General features: G+C 43.0%; 1 protein-coding gene across 1 annotated transcript in view; it reads left to right on the top strand.

Moving 5' to 3' along the window:
• rarab (retinoic acid receptor, alpha b) overlaps positions 1 to 14,937 on the top strand; it is a 45,912-nt gene that overhangs the window by 16,574 nt on the left and 14,401 nt on the right. The window contains exons 2-4 of the mRNA XM_061711612.1: positions 10,085 to 10,239; positions 11,987 to 12,128; positions 14,650 to 14,813. Of these exons, the coding sequence (XP_061567596.1) occupies positions 10,085 to 10,239; positions 11,987 to 12,128; positions 14,650 to 14,813 (461 nt within the window). The remainder of the gene's footprint in view (positions 1 to 10,084; positions 10,240 to 11,986; positions 12,129 to 14,649; positions 14,814 to 14,937) is intronic.

The raw sequence follows: 14,937 nt of genomic DNA, 5'->3' as shown, positions 1-14,937 counted from the left end.
AAAGGGCCCGATGCGGTGGAGAACCCTCACTGTCTGATAGGACGAGATCCTCCAAGCAAACGACAAGCGCAGCCGCTCAACAGTTAGAAGGTTATCTGTCAGTAGTCCCCATCCCCAGGAGGAGAACCCTCTCGCCAGTAGAACATATCAGAGCCGGGCCGGGGGCGGGGCTTATGACCGGAGGGCGGGGCATATCATAACCGGGCCCTCTGGTAGCCCGGAGCCTCTCATCAGGCTGCACAAATACCTGTTTCATTAACATAGCCTAAACATGCCCAACAACGGGACTTACAAGCATCACCAGATGTAAGAGCAGAACATTAGAGCCTATTAGAGATTGTGAAAGATCATTCTCAATTTTTTTTTCAAAAATTGGCAAAATAAATGAAAAACTGCGAAGAACCATTGTTCGGTATTATTCGGTATTCGGCCAAGTGTTTATTATTATTTTCGGTTTGGGCCACAAATTTTCATTTCGGTGCATCACTAACTGCAGTACCTATCCAATCAGAGGCTATTACCCATTGCCTTAGTTAAATCCAGGCGTTGACATAAATTGAACACAATGTCTCCACACAAGCAGGCACGACCTCTCTCCGCTCGCTACATTAGAGCAGACTTTTTACTGGTGAAGGGATTCCCTTCACAGGTTTAATCAGCCCTCAGAGACTGAACGTCACATTAACAAAACAATGCTCATTTGTGGACAATTACAGTCAACAGTGCTCTAAGACCGTCATTTGATGTCGCTTGTCAGCATTGCAATTGCCAAGGGGAATGGTTGTTTTTCTAAAGGGCCTGAAATAAAAATGAACTAAGGACAAGGATGATTGGGACAAGCTTGAACAGCCTTTCACATGTGGCTGTTTAATTGGTGCTCATGCAGGAACTGGACCTGGATGATATAATCACATCAAGAAAGGCTCCAAGAAAGTTGGTGGTTTGGGTTCAATTTTAGATTTTTTGCTACTACTACCACAGTCTAATTGAGTTCCTGATGGAGGGTCTTTATTGACCTGGTTGTCCAAGCATTTCAGTGGTCATGTGAGCTACATCGTCAAAGACAACCCAGACGGTGTCCAGAGCTGACTAGAGAAGTCCAGCCTTCTATAGACCAGTACTTGATGCTTGGTTCTTCTTGTTCTACTTCATGTATCCTCTCAGGTGCACATTTTCATAATTAACCTATTTCACAGATTGGTGCCATTTTATGGCTTTTTTTTCTGGGAGCTGCGAGATCCAAAAGGTGGACCTGACAGCTGTGGTCATCTCTCTGGTCATCTCCCTTAACGCGCTCCTTTTCCTTGGTTTGGATGGGCATCATGTGCCAGCCAGTCAGTATGCAAACACGTGAGGACTAAGGCTGGGACTTAAGCGCGTTAATTTCGATTAATTAATTACAGGAAAAATAGCGCGCTAGAAAAAATAGCGCATTTTAATCGCATTCGTTTTTTCCCCTCGGAACGTTTCTCACAGGACGACTTTCACACGGACGGCGCACCAACCAACCAGACCCTTGAGAGAGAGGCTGCGACCGAAATCGCATACTTCCACCCTAATGATATTTACTGATATTTACTCAAAGGTGTGCCGAACTTAAGTATACTTTTTAGTATATACTTTTTAGTATGGCATTTCGGACGCACCGAGAGAGTTATGACACTTACGTGGACTCCCATTGTAAGCTCGGTGGCGAGATCAAAGCGTTTTACAACTCTCTCTCTCAAGGTTCTGCAACCAACGTGCATTAGTGTTACAGCGAAGTGCGGCCCTCGTCATAACAACCAACGTGCATTAGTGTTACAGCGAAGTGCGGCCGTCGTCATAACAACCAACGTGCATTAGTGTTACAGTGAATTGCGGCCGTCGTCATAACAACCAACGTGCATTAGTGTTACAGTGAATTGCGGCCCTCCAGGAATCCGCGATTCCGCGATCGCGGAAATTTCCGCGGATTTCACGGCTGTCCGCGGATTTACAGACCTTCCGTGGATTTCAATGTCTGGTGCAGAAAAATCACTTTTTTTACATGTAATTTTCATCCCGGCCGCTAGATGTCGCACATACGTAGTAACACTAGCCGGATAAGGAAACAAACAGTCACCAGCATCGGTCCTTGGCTACCACGGAGACATAAAGTAAAGTTATTAAAAACTATGAACTACATACTGTAGATATGGGGAGACATTACTACATACAGCATAAAGAAAACCTTCAGTTATGGAGCGATTTCTCCGTCCGGTGCCCAGTAAGTCAAATGCCGCGTTCCATTTACCTCGGAAGTCGGAACTGGGAACTGGGAATGGCAGCCATCTTGGAATGGTAACTCGGGGGTGGTGAAGCTTCTCCCACTTTCCCAGTAGGAAATCCCACTTCAAGGGGCGTTCCAGTTGAAAATTCCGACTGGGAACTGGGAAATCCCCACTTCCGAGGACAAATAGTACTGTTCCCTGAACACTGGTTTTCCCAGTGTTCAGGGAACAGTACTATACTGCATTTCACTGACCAAGTGTCCAAGCATTTTATATTTTTTATTTTTATTTTTACTGCAAGGTAAAAATTTACCTAATTTTTACATTAAAAATATATATTTTTTAATGCCCGCGGAATATTAACTTTCAAGCCGCGGAATCAAGAATTCCTCTCCGCGGAATTTAAACTTTTTCTTTGCAGATTCCTGGAGGGTCTAATTAGTGTTACAGCGAAGTGTGGCCGTCGTCATAACAACCAACGTGCATTAGTGTTACAGCGAAGTGCGGCCGTCGTCATAACAACCAACGTGCATTAGTGTTACAGCGAAGTGCGGCCGTCGTCATAACAACCAACGTGCATTAGTGTTACAGTGAATTGCGGCCGTCGTCATAACAACCAACGTGCATTAGTGTTACAGCGAAGTGCGGCCGTCGTCATAACAACCAACGTGCATTAGTGTTACAGCGAAGTGCGGCCGTCGTCATAACACAAGCTAAGTTGTTTCCACACACGTTAAAGATGAATGAAGTCGCAGACGAAAAGGGTCTCGTTGGTCCCGTGGATGGGAAATTTAGTTTAAAAAAACGGATGGATGGAAGCGTGCTCTGTTTTTCTAATGTGTTTCCATGTTCTGGAATGTACTTGAAACAGTTGAAAGTATTTTGTTATATTTAAGTGTTGTTTACAGAAGGTCCTTGACTATAGGCTACCTGTCACATTCAATGTGCATACTGCATATATTTAATTTACTGCACTTTATAGCAAATTGCACTGATTTGTTCTTGGTGAAGCACCACCTTGATAGAAATAAACTGTTTCATAAATTGAACATATTGTAATGAGTGACAGACCAGGCGGAGATGGCTCGTAGTTTCTACTTGCCAGTTTATTACCGGGCAGGAAAAACGAACAGGTTCTCTGACAAAACCCAACGGCAGACTAACGCTCTAACGTCTCGGGCAGAACTTAAAACACCTTTAAAAAGAACACCAGAAGAAGAAAACCCGGGGTTCTGAACCCCCCACCCCCTCTGCCCACCACCGGCACGCACCATTCATGACATCCCCTGCATTCCGGTGACAGGCAGAGAGGGTCGCTACAATATGTTTTCACTAGTCAATCATTCACTCGTATACAAAAATCCATTTGAAACAAACAAAAAAGGGAAATCTCATTGTTCTCAGGTCTAAAATTGATAGACAAATTGCGATTAATTAAATGTAAATGCACTTTATTTATATAGCACCTTACATAAACCTAGAGGTGAACCAAAGTGCTTTACATAACATACAACAAAATAAAACAAGAATGAAACATATGAACATATAAAACATCAAGTATGAGCACATCAATTAATTACAAAGCCTGTAATTAATTAGATTAATTTTTTTAATGGAGTCCCAGCCCTAGTGAGGACGTACGTAGCACAACCAGCTGCTACGGTCTGCACTGCCAGCATGCACACACACTTCCATGTTGATTAGAGAAAGTCTGCACACTGATTAAATAACATAACAGCCAGCACACAGATGTCCTGCTCACGTCCAGAAACATTAACCAGATGGGTGACATAAATGCAACCAGTTTAGTTTCTTTGCCAAGAAGCATTGCAGTTTTAATGTGGACTGTATTCATCCAGTCTGAAATCTATAAATAAAGTCATGTGTAATGTGACGTGACGTAACTCTGATTACATGAGGTCAGACTGAGCAAATCACTGGACAGTCGTGGCTTTTGGAAACACAGTGTGGTTTACAAAACCCCATCATTGCCGTATTGTTCATGTCCAGCCCGGGTTAGATTGGGACGTTACAGTCCACACTGCAGTATGGAGAACATCGTTGTGATGTTTTGGTCCCTCAGGTGTGTGTACCAGAGTACCAGCAGTATCAGGGAGTTCACACATTAGTCTCTGGAGAACAGTCCAGGGCAGTGGTGAGGGGCCGGGCTAACAAAAGCACACTATCCATTTAGGCTTCGAGCCAGGATTGCCCAGAGCAACCGTTTAACAGCATTTTACATCAGATTTGGTAAACAGCCTTCCCCCGCTGCGGTAACATTTCTCTCCCTGTTGGACCTGAGCTACACTGACCTGAGAACACAGACCGATGACTTTGAAAGGTTTTCACCTCCAGCTGACCCCAGTAAACCCTAGGGCTAAATGTCAGCTGGGTTTGTCTTTTCTATTCTCCATTTTTATTTATTCCAAGTGGAAGTTTGTGCTTGGTGACATTCATAGTCTTTGAAACTGGGATCTTAACCTTTTTTTGTTAAGGGTTCACATTTATTAGAAGGAGCACAAAGCTGCAGGAAAGCATTTCAGCATGGAGGCCTTTTTGGAGGTTTTATACGACATGAAAGCTGACCTTTCCTTCCACCTGTAGCTTCGTAAGAGGACAGGTGTGGTGATAACATATCAAGGAGTGGGCCTGATAAGCAGTACTCGAGTTGTAAAAATAAATCAGGGGGATGGTGGATTTTATCATATGGGGACAGATAATTTGTGCTGATTACAAATAATATAATATATTACAAATAATAGCAGTGACCAAAACACCTGCAGAAATACTGCAGGAATGACATAGCAGCAGTTAAATGCAGCCTTCTGTAAGCTTGAAATATCCACTGGGCTTACATCAAATACATCAAAACACAACAATAAAAAACACTTTTCTGAACTTATCAATATGACTCTGTCCTTCACAGGGTAAGTAAAATGGATCACTGCAAAAACTCAAGATGTTAACAAGAATATTTGTCTTATTTCTAGTTAAAATGTCTCATTTTAGTAAAAAAAATCTCATTACACTTAAAACAAGACTCATCACTGGAAAAAACAACAATTTTCACCTGTTTCAAGTAGATTTTCACTTAAAATAAGTAGAAAAATCTGCCAGTGGAACAAGATTTTTTTGCTTGTAAAAAGAAGATAAATCTTGTTCCACTGGCAGATTTTTCTACTTATTTCAAGTGAAAATTTACTTGAAACAGGTGAAAATTGTCAAATAAGTTATTTTTCTGGTGATGACTCTAAATGTTGAAATAGCAGTAAAACCACATTCATTGATGAAATGACATAAGGGATGAAAAGGGGGGATGGCAGTTTTACAGGGGGGATGATTTGGACCGTTTTTATTTCAGGGGGGGATGCCATCCCCCCTCATCCCCCCTCAACTCCAGTACTGCTAATAAGCCGTAGCCTGGTGCTCTCTATTCCAACTCCATGCACCAAGTCGCTGTGTTTTCATTGTGGCCGGCCACAAAAATCATTTATTTTGATAATCTTAACATTTTTCCTCTTTGAATCTGGTACAGAAGGTTCAAGGACGCCATCCACACAGAATGAAATAACCATCCACGACTGCTCTTTTGTCCTAATGTTTCTGTGGATAGATCTGTAGCTTTGTTAGAATGGCTCTTCATGAATTTACTTTTAATCTGAAGACAGGGCAGGGGGGCGTTTGTGTTTATCTGTCTGGTTTTTGAACGATTTATGATGCCGTTTTTTTTATTTATTTTTTTGATCCAATGTTCTGAAGTTCTTTTCCGTCTCCGTGCAGGAAGATATAAGTCTGTATAAATGAAAAGTTTGCTGAATGGACTTTGTTTTAAAATATGATATTTATTAAATAAAACGAGGAGGCGTCACATACAGCACTGCAGAACGGAGCCATTCAGGAGATCGATCTATCTGTCTATCTGTCTATCTGTCTGTCTGTCTGTCCATCTGTCTGTCTGTCTATCTATACAGAACTGTCTCAGAAAATTAGAATATTGTGATAAAGTCCTTTATTTTCTGTTATGCAAAAATGTCATACATTCTGGATTCATTACAAATCAACTGAAATATTGCAAGCCTTTTATTATTTTAATATTGCTGATCATGGCTTACAGCTTAAGAAAACTCAAATATCCTATCTCAAAAAATTAGAATATTCTGGGAATCTTAATCTTAAACTGTAAGCCATAATCAGCAATATTAAAATAATAAAAGGCTTGCAATATTTCAGTTGATTTGTAATGAATCCAGAATGTGTGACATTTTAGTTTTTTTTTTTAATTGCATTACAGAAAATAAAGAACTTTATCACAATATTCTAATTTTTTGAGACAGTCCTGTATATTACAGGAAAGGCCTGACTATTGCTATACAGTACATTCACAGACCAACGCTCACAGTTAATAGATGGCCAACGATCAATAAGGTATCTTCTCTAGTTATAATTGCATAACTTAAACCTTTTTTGAAGATCTCACACCATGCTGCAGTTTCAACCCCGACACAAACCAGAGGAGCAGCATTGTGCAATCAAATACAGTAATGTGGATGTCCTCGTCTTAAAGGGGACCTATTATGGCATCTAATCCCTATTTTAAACAGGCCTTGAATGTCTTAAAAACAAGCTTTTGATGGTTTTTGCTAAATAAATGAGAAATTCAGCCTCTGAGCCATGTCTTAATCTTTCCATTCTCTAACCTCATTATCTATGCAGGATTCTGAGTGGGCGGGGCTATGATAATGAGGCTCTGTGCTGATTGGCTGCCTGAATGATGCGATACACCGCTACGAAAAAATGGAGGAAGCTCCGGCCGGTGGAGTTAGTTGTGGGCGTGGTTTCACGCATCGGAGGCCAACCGATGGAAATCACTCTGTCGTTACGTAACGACGGGAGCAGAATCTTATTGGCTCGTAGATCCACATCACACTGGATGATCATCCGGACGGCTGTACAGACACTGCAGAATTTGGTTGCTTTCCTCCTTCTCTGAGTTGGCAGGCTGAGGGGAGAACACTTTATATATGTTAAAGCAAGAGAAAACCTGTTTTTCATCATAGGTCCCCTTTAAGTCAGAGTCTCAAGAGGTTTTCCACTGTTTGCACTGTTGTCAAGCCTCATCCCATCAGCAAGAAAATGCCTTACTCAGAAAGGTCCTGGGCAAAAGCAACGTCTTGGTATCCGTGTCCCGTCCTGTAGTAGACGGAAGCAGGACAGAGTAATCCCAGCCACAGGAAAAGAGACACGTGTGGAGCAGAGCTGTGAAGAGTTGAAGGAGGTCAAACGGTGCTCCAGGGAGCTGCTGGGTAGTGAGTCAGTGAGAAGGGAGCAAAGGCAAGCAGAGGAGAGATGAAGAGTGGGGGGGTGGAGGAAGGGATGACAGCTGAGGAGGAGGAGAAAAATTGCTTTAATTCTGGTTTTGTAAACAGCAGTGGAGGGGAGTGGAATCTCCTCCGTAGTGGAATGTGTGGTATGATTATTAACAGGGGAGGGGGGGTAAGAGTTGTTTGGCCTCAGCTCTTTAATCTCACAGGTGCACCATTTAATAAAGATAAAACAAAAGATTTGATGGCGAGTCTGGAGCAGAATGTTCTGATTTACTTGCTTTTCAGTGGCCCTGATCGTTTGATCCTTAGTCCACCTCCTGGATGAATGTGTTAACCAGATAAGTGGACTATGAGCTAACATTCAGCAGTCTGTCTCAGAGCCGCGCAGAGAGGAAACAAACCTCACACTTGTCTGGACAGAGCGGCCAGAAGAAAGCAGGACTGGATGCCTTTAATTACATTTAAAATATATTATGATTGTGCAGATGTACCAAGCTAGCCTTTCCCTCCTCCTCATGCTGAAATCACGCAATCATCCTTGGACTGTCGTCCAGATCCTAGATGTCACTTCTTTCCATGGGGTCCTGTCGGCCATTGCTGCTCCCAGTTCTTGGAGTGTAAGTCCTGTGTCCCTAGAGATTGTGTCAGGATAAGTATGAGGCCTGGTTCCTCTGGATGATTGGGGGAGCCGCCATAGCAGGATGTTGGATATTACTTGATCCATAGCACGGTAGCAATGACCTGCAAAGATTGCTCTACAGCGTGCTACAGTTGTTGTTATTGGTGGCAGTTTACCATAGATGTGCTCCTTGGTTGGATGAGTTTTCCAGTTCACCATAGATCTGCTCCTTGGTTGGATGAGTTTTCCAGGAGATGTTTCTGACACACATGAGGAGTCTTGTGTATGTGCCGTTCAGCCGGTCTTGTAGTTCCTTCTTCATAGTCCAGGTCTCAGCACCAGATAAGAGGCCCTTTCAACACAGGCCCTGAAGAAAGAGACCTTGATGGAGGTTGAAGTTCCTGACTGCCAGACTCTTGAGGAATTTGTTGCAAGCGTTCCAGGCTTGTCGCTTTCTGGCTTTCTGTCTTTTCTGCTGTCAGCCACATATGAACCCAGATATTTAAAATCCTTGACTTCTTTGATGTGTGATCCCTCCCTTTATGTAATACTTGGGTGGTTGAAGTCCTCATTCATAAGCATGCATTCTGTTTTCTTTGAATTCAACTTGAGTCCGACTTTGGCAGTGGCTTCTTCAAATGCGATGAGCAGGGTCTGGGCGGATGTTGTGTGCTCTGCGGTCAGGGCGACATTGTCCGCATAGTCGAGGTCGGTCAGATATTTCTCGCTTTGACGACCAGATCTTCTTCCAACCATGAGTCCTTTGTCTCTGATGTTGTCCACTGATTGTCCACTGATTGTCCACTGATTGTCCACTGATTGTCCACTGATTGTCCACTGATTGTCCACTGATTGTCCACTGATTGTCCACTGATTTCCACAGAGCATAGTCCACCACGATGACAAACAGAGAGGGTGCAAGCGTGTCACCTTGGAGAATTCCAGCTGTACAAATTCTTTTGTTGGACCGTCGTGTCTTTGAACGAAACTGGTGGGATTTTCATACATTATGGCTATGGCTTTTATCTGCTCAGGAATTCCATAATTATGGAGGATGTGCATCATGGCTGCTCTATTCACACTGTCAAAAGCCTTTGAGAAATCTACAAATATGATGGTGCCACTCTTCTTTGAAACCCTGAGACCCCGCAAAGTGATCACGCAAGGTGGCTGGTCTGTACGGGCTTTCATGTGTCTGAAAGGTCAACTCTTAAACACCAGATTGATTTGGGGGTATGTGTTAGGGTACGTGCTGCGTACAGTAACTTCCAATACAGAGCAGCTCACATCCCATCATTTAGCAATCCGATGCAACCAGTCATCATATTTCACCCTCTGTTCAGTGTAAATACCAAATACCATTTTTGTAAACTGAGTTTACACTCTGCCCCGACGGGGAGGCCGCCGATATCACGCGTGCAGGCCGCATAGCACAGTACTGACCCAAGCAAAGCTCACAACACAGCGGACACTTGGACAAACGGCAATTATAGTCCTGGCCTTACAGGAAATGTACACACACAATCCCAGCATGTGTCTTTGTTCACACCCTCTGTAACAAACCCTCCGGCATCAGGATCTCAGACCACAGCGCTGAGAGTATTCCCAGTAAAGCCTGATTTAAGGTTCTGCGCCGTCGTGAACCCTTCGAATGTTTCAGCTCTGCTCTCAGATACTGTTTGATCCCAGGTAAGGATGTCCTGCAGTGGACTGGTGACCCGTCCAGGGTGTCCAGGGCGTGCTATATCTAGGAGAGCTTGACCCGAGAAACCTTTTAATGTTTGAAAGCTGCTTGAAATGCAACTAAACCCCAATGCAGGAGGACAGGGATGCTGCTGCCAGAAACCACTCTCACTCTGCTCTCCCTCCACTCGTCTGTCCTCCCGCAGCCGTCGAGACCGAGAGCACCAGTTCTGGGGAGGACCTGCTGGTCCTCAGCCCCCCCTCCCCTCCACCGCCGCCCCGCATCTACAAGCCGTGCTTCGTGTGCCAGGACAAGTCCTCGGGATACCACTACGGCGTCAGCGCCTGCGAGGGCTGCAAGGTGAGCACTCGCACTCAATCTGGGTACCGCAACACAGAAAAGAAATAATCCCAGCCACGGCTCTCGTACGGGAAACAAATCACAACAGGGAGACGAGCAACTATGTCGTAATGTGTCATGGAAGAGGCCACGGCCTTTAAACCACACCGAGGATTTGGAAGCTTCTTAACTCCCTCTAATCCTGCACACACTGGGCTCAGACTTGACTTTGGCCCAGTCCCAATCCCCCCCTAGTCCTACTTTTCAGTCCTACCCCTAAATTTTGCGCGTTCCTGTGAGGGTAGTGGTGTCCCAGTTCCTTTTTTCACCTAGTGGGAGTGGGCATAACGAGGGTAGTGTTGTCCCAATTCCTCTTTGCATGTAGGGCTAGTGGACATAACGAGGGCTAGTGTGTATGAATCTAGCCCTTCACAGTGAGGGATTTCAGATACTGACTCACCGACCAAGGGCCAGAAAAATGTCCCAGAATGCTTTACGTCATCATTTGCAGACTGAATCAAACAAAAAAACATGGCGGACATTTCTTATTTTTTAGTGAATAAAATCAATATTTTGAGTTAGTTTCTGCATAAAAATGCGTTTTGATTACATTTCTAGCGAGAAATATATATTTTACTTTCATAATATTCACTCAGAATGTACATAATCACTCGCTTGCCCGTTGTTGCGTTGTATCTTCAGATCTCGCCAGAATAAAGGCTGATGTATGGTTCCGCGTTACGCGACACGGTACGCCGTAGCTCTGCGTTGATTTACCGCAGAACCATAAATCAGCTCCCGAGCCGGCGGCTCTTCTCATCCCGGTGGTCCAGCTTGTTGTCGGGCTCCCGACCCGAGAGACGCTGTAATGATCCCTGTGAGCCATGCAAGCACACTCTATTAGCCACGGTTACATGATGAAGATTTTTAATTCCTCTTTAATTATTCCGAATTAAATAATTCCGAATTAAACTATTTTCCTTCCAGTTTACATGGAAATAGTAATTCTGAATTGAGGTTTACATGGAAAACACGTTTGATGGTCTTTCTCCAATTCCTCTCCAGGTCTGGGGGTTGGGAAGGTTCTGATTGGATAGGGGGGGGACCGGAAGTTAAACTACCGGAAGAAAAACTACAAGCTCACAATTTGAATGTTTCCTGTTTCCATCTGTTCTTTTAATTATTTCTATTTATTAAATAAATGTCTCTGCTCTTGACCAGCGTTTACTGCTGCTGCATCTTGAAACTTTGTTTGGAAAACCAGCCCAGTGGAATATAAGATCATGGAGACAGATATTATTTTAATATTGCTGATTATGGTTTACAGTTTAAGATTAAGATTCCCAGAATATTCTAATTTTTTGAGATAGGATATTTGAGTTTTCTTAAGCTGTAAGCCATGATCAGCAATATTAAAATAATAAAAGGCTTGCAATATTTCAGTTGATTTGGAATGAATCCAGAATGTATGACATTTTTGTTTTTGTAATTGCATTACAGAAAATCACAATATTCTAATTTTCTGAGACAGTCCTGTTAATGGTAATTTTTACTAATTTGAAATCGGATTTAATTTTAATTCTGAATTAAAGAGGAATTAAACTTCCCATGTAAACGCACTCATTATGTTTATTTCAGTTGTTGTTGGTTATTCAGTTTGAGATCCAAATCCAGGAATTTCCCCTGTTGTCGTTCATCATTCAGTGTGTTGATTTCACTTCCCTGTGGCGGTTTGTATTTGACTCCCTGCCTCCATGTGTTTCTGCAGGGCTTCTTCAGGAGGAGCATCCAGAAGAACATGGTGTACATGTGCCACCGAGACAAAGCCTGCGTCATCAACAAAGTGACCAGAAACCGCTGTCAGTCGTGCCGGCTGCAGAAATGCCTGGACGTCGGCATGTCCAAGGAGTGTGAGTAGTTTCTGTGGCTCCGGCTCCGGCTCGTGTGTGGAGAGATTCTGGAGACATTTCTGTTGCTAAATGTTAATGATTGATCCCATTTGACGTTGCTTTTGTCGTCATGTAAATGTAGCTCAGGTTTTGAAAGAACACTTCCCATTAATCTTGATATTTGTCACCACCTGGTGTTTGTACCTCAAAACTACACTGCTCCTCATCATCTTCATCGTCATCCTTTCATGATCATGATGTTGACTTTAACTTGTTGCCGCACTTGTAAAAGTCGCCCAAAACGCCTATCCAAGTTCTACCCAAAGTAAATGTAAAGCTGTTCTTGAACCGTTTGAAGTTCATGGATGGTTCTGGTCTCTTTTGAAAGGTAACACTCTGAAGTTCTTCCCCCAACTGTCAGAATCTCTGTAACTGCTACTATAATTCAGTAATCTCAGTTTGAACACACTGAAATACACTGAAAAAGGTTTTTATTTCAGCCAGAAATGTGTTTTGTAATCAGATGTTGCAGATGATTCTGTGACTTATTGGTTTAAAAACACACTGAGACACAGCCTGAAGCCTCATCTAGTGCAAGTTCAAATCTGATAACAATACCACAAAAAATGAGTATTTTACACATGTTTTTGTAAGACTATGTCTTACAAAGATTTTTATTATAAAAAAGAGAAAAAAAGACAAAAAAAAAGAAAAAAAGGAAAAAAAAAGGTCAAACATTTTTGAAAAAGCTCCAGGAGCCACTAGGGCGGTGCTAAATAGCCGCATGCGGCTCTAAAGCCGCGGGTTGCCGACTCCCGGAGGTCCCGAGGGTCTGCATTGACGTCACTTCCCCACCGGACCAGCCCCCTTACTCACACTGAGTGGTAAAAACAGCTGCAACTAGTGGAGAAGACGGGATAACAGCTGATTATCAGCTTAAATTAAAGGCAGTTGGACTTGACAGTGACCCGTACAGTTACCCCAAGAACCAGTGGTCCATGGACATTAATATTTGGTACAGTTACCAAGAACCAGTGGTCCATGGACATTAATATTTGGTACAGTTACCAAGAACCAGTGGTCCATGGACATTAATATTTGGTACAGTTACCAAGAACCAGTGGTCCATGGACATTAATATTTGGTACAGTTACCAAGAACCAGTGGTCCATGGACATTAATATTTGGTACAGTTACCAAGAACCAGTGGTCCATGGACATTAATATTTGGTACAGTTACCAAGAACCAGTGGTCCATGGACATTAATATTTGGTACAGTTACCAAGAACCAGTGGTCCATGGACATTAATATTTGGTACAGTTACCAAGAACCAGTGGTCCATGGACATTAATATTTGGTACAGTTACCAAGAACCAGTGGTCCATGGACATTAATATTTGGTACTGTTACCCCAAGAACCAGTGGTCCATGGACATTAATATTTGGTACAGTTACCCCAAGAACCAGTGGTCCATGGACATTAATATTTGGTACAGTTACCAAGAACCAGTGGTCCATGGACATTAATATTTGGTACAGTTACCAAGAACCAGTGGTCCATGGACATTAATATTTGGTACAGTTACCCCAAGAACCAGTGGTCCATGGACATTAATATTTGGTACAGTTACCCCAAGAACCAGTGGTCCATGGACATTAATATTTGGTACAGTTACCAAGAACCAGTGGTCCATGGACATTAATATTTGGTACAGTTACCAAGAACCAGTGGTCCATGGACATTAATATTTGGTACAGTTACCAAGAACCAGTGGTCCATGGACATTAATATTTGGTACAGTTACCAAGAACCAGTGGTCCATGGACATTAATATTTGGCCACGAATCCAGTTTCCTGATATTTATATGTACTTAATTTCTACGGAGGGGAAACACACGAAGCAAAGCTTGAAGGCTTACAAAAGTCTTGACGCTTGGTCCGACTTCAAGGCAGGATTTGTTGTAGAAATTAAAGTGATGAGGACACCGAACTTTATGATTTGACCGTTTAACGTTAGCTACCCAAAAATCCAACATTACCTGATACTAAATGGGAACCACAAATCCACGTTTCGGTGTCTGGAATCCAGTTGTTTCTGTGAATTGCAGTGATCCATTTGTCTCTCTTAAGCTTATTTTTCATCAGTCTGTAAAACAATAACTCTGATTTCTTGCTAAATCTATGAGTACAGTCGATCACACAACAGCTCTTTCCTGTTTTAGATGTTTTCCAGTTGCTCAAACTAAAAGTTTACACTGACACTCAGTCTTTCTGACACTCAGTCTTTCTGACACTCAGTCTTTCTGACACTCAGTCTTTCTGACACTCAGTCTTTCTGACACTCAGTCTTTCTGACACTCAGTCTTTCTGACACTCAGTCTTTCTGACACTCAGTCTTTCTGACACTCAGTGGGCGTAACCCGCTGTGAAGTCTCATCTGTGACGTCATGCACATTCCCTCTATTAAAACAAATGTTCAAAGTGAGACATGAATATGAGGAAGAAGTGTGAAACATCCCATCTTGATTTCTACCAACAGTGGTAAGAAATGACAGAACAAAGAAGAAGAAGAAGGAGGAGAAGCGTCACGGGGACTCTGAGATCTACGTGCTGTCGGCAGACACGGAGCAGATGATTGAGCGGGTTCGCCAGGCCCATGTGGAGACGTTCCCCTCCCTCTGCCAGCTGGGCAAATACACCACGGTACAAATACACATACACCACGGTACAAATACACAAATACACCACGGTACAAATACACAAATACACCACGGTACTCCTGCATGCCCTCACACACATGCATTCATCACGATACCCGGTACTGGAG

Source organism: Cololabis saira, chromosome 21 (genome assembly GCF_033807715.1).
Source record: "Cololabis saira isolate AMF1-May2022 chromosome 21, fColSai1.1, whole genome shotgun sequence".
NCBI lineage: Eukaryota > Metazoa > Chordata > Actinopteri > Beloniformes > Belonidae > Cololabis > Cololabis saira.
The sequence above is the reverse complement of the archived record's forward strand: the minus strand, read 5'-3'. Positions and strand labels throughout refer to the sequence as shown.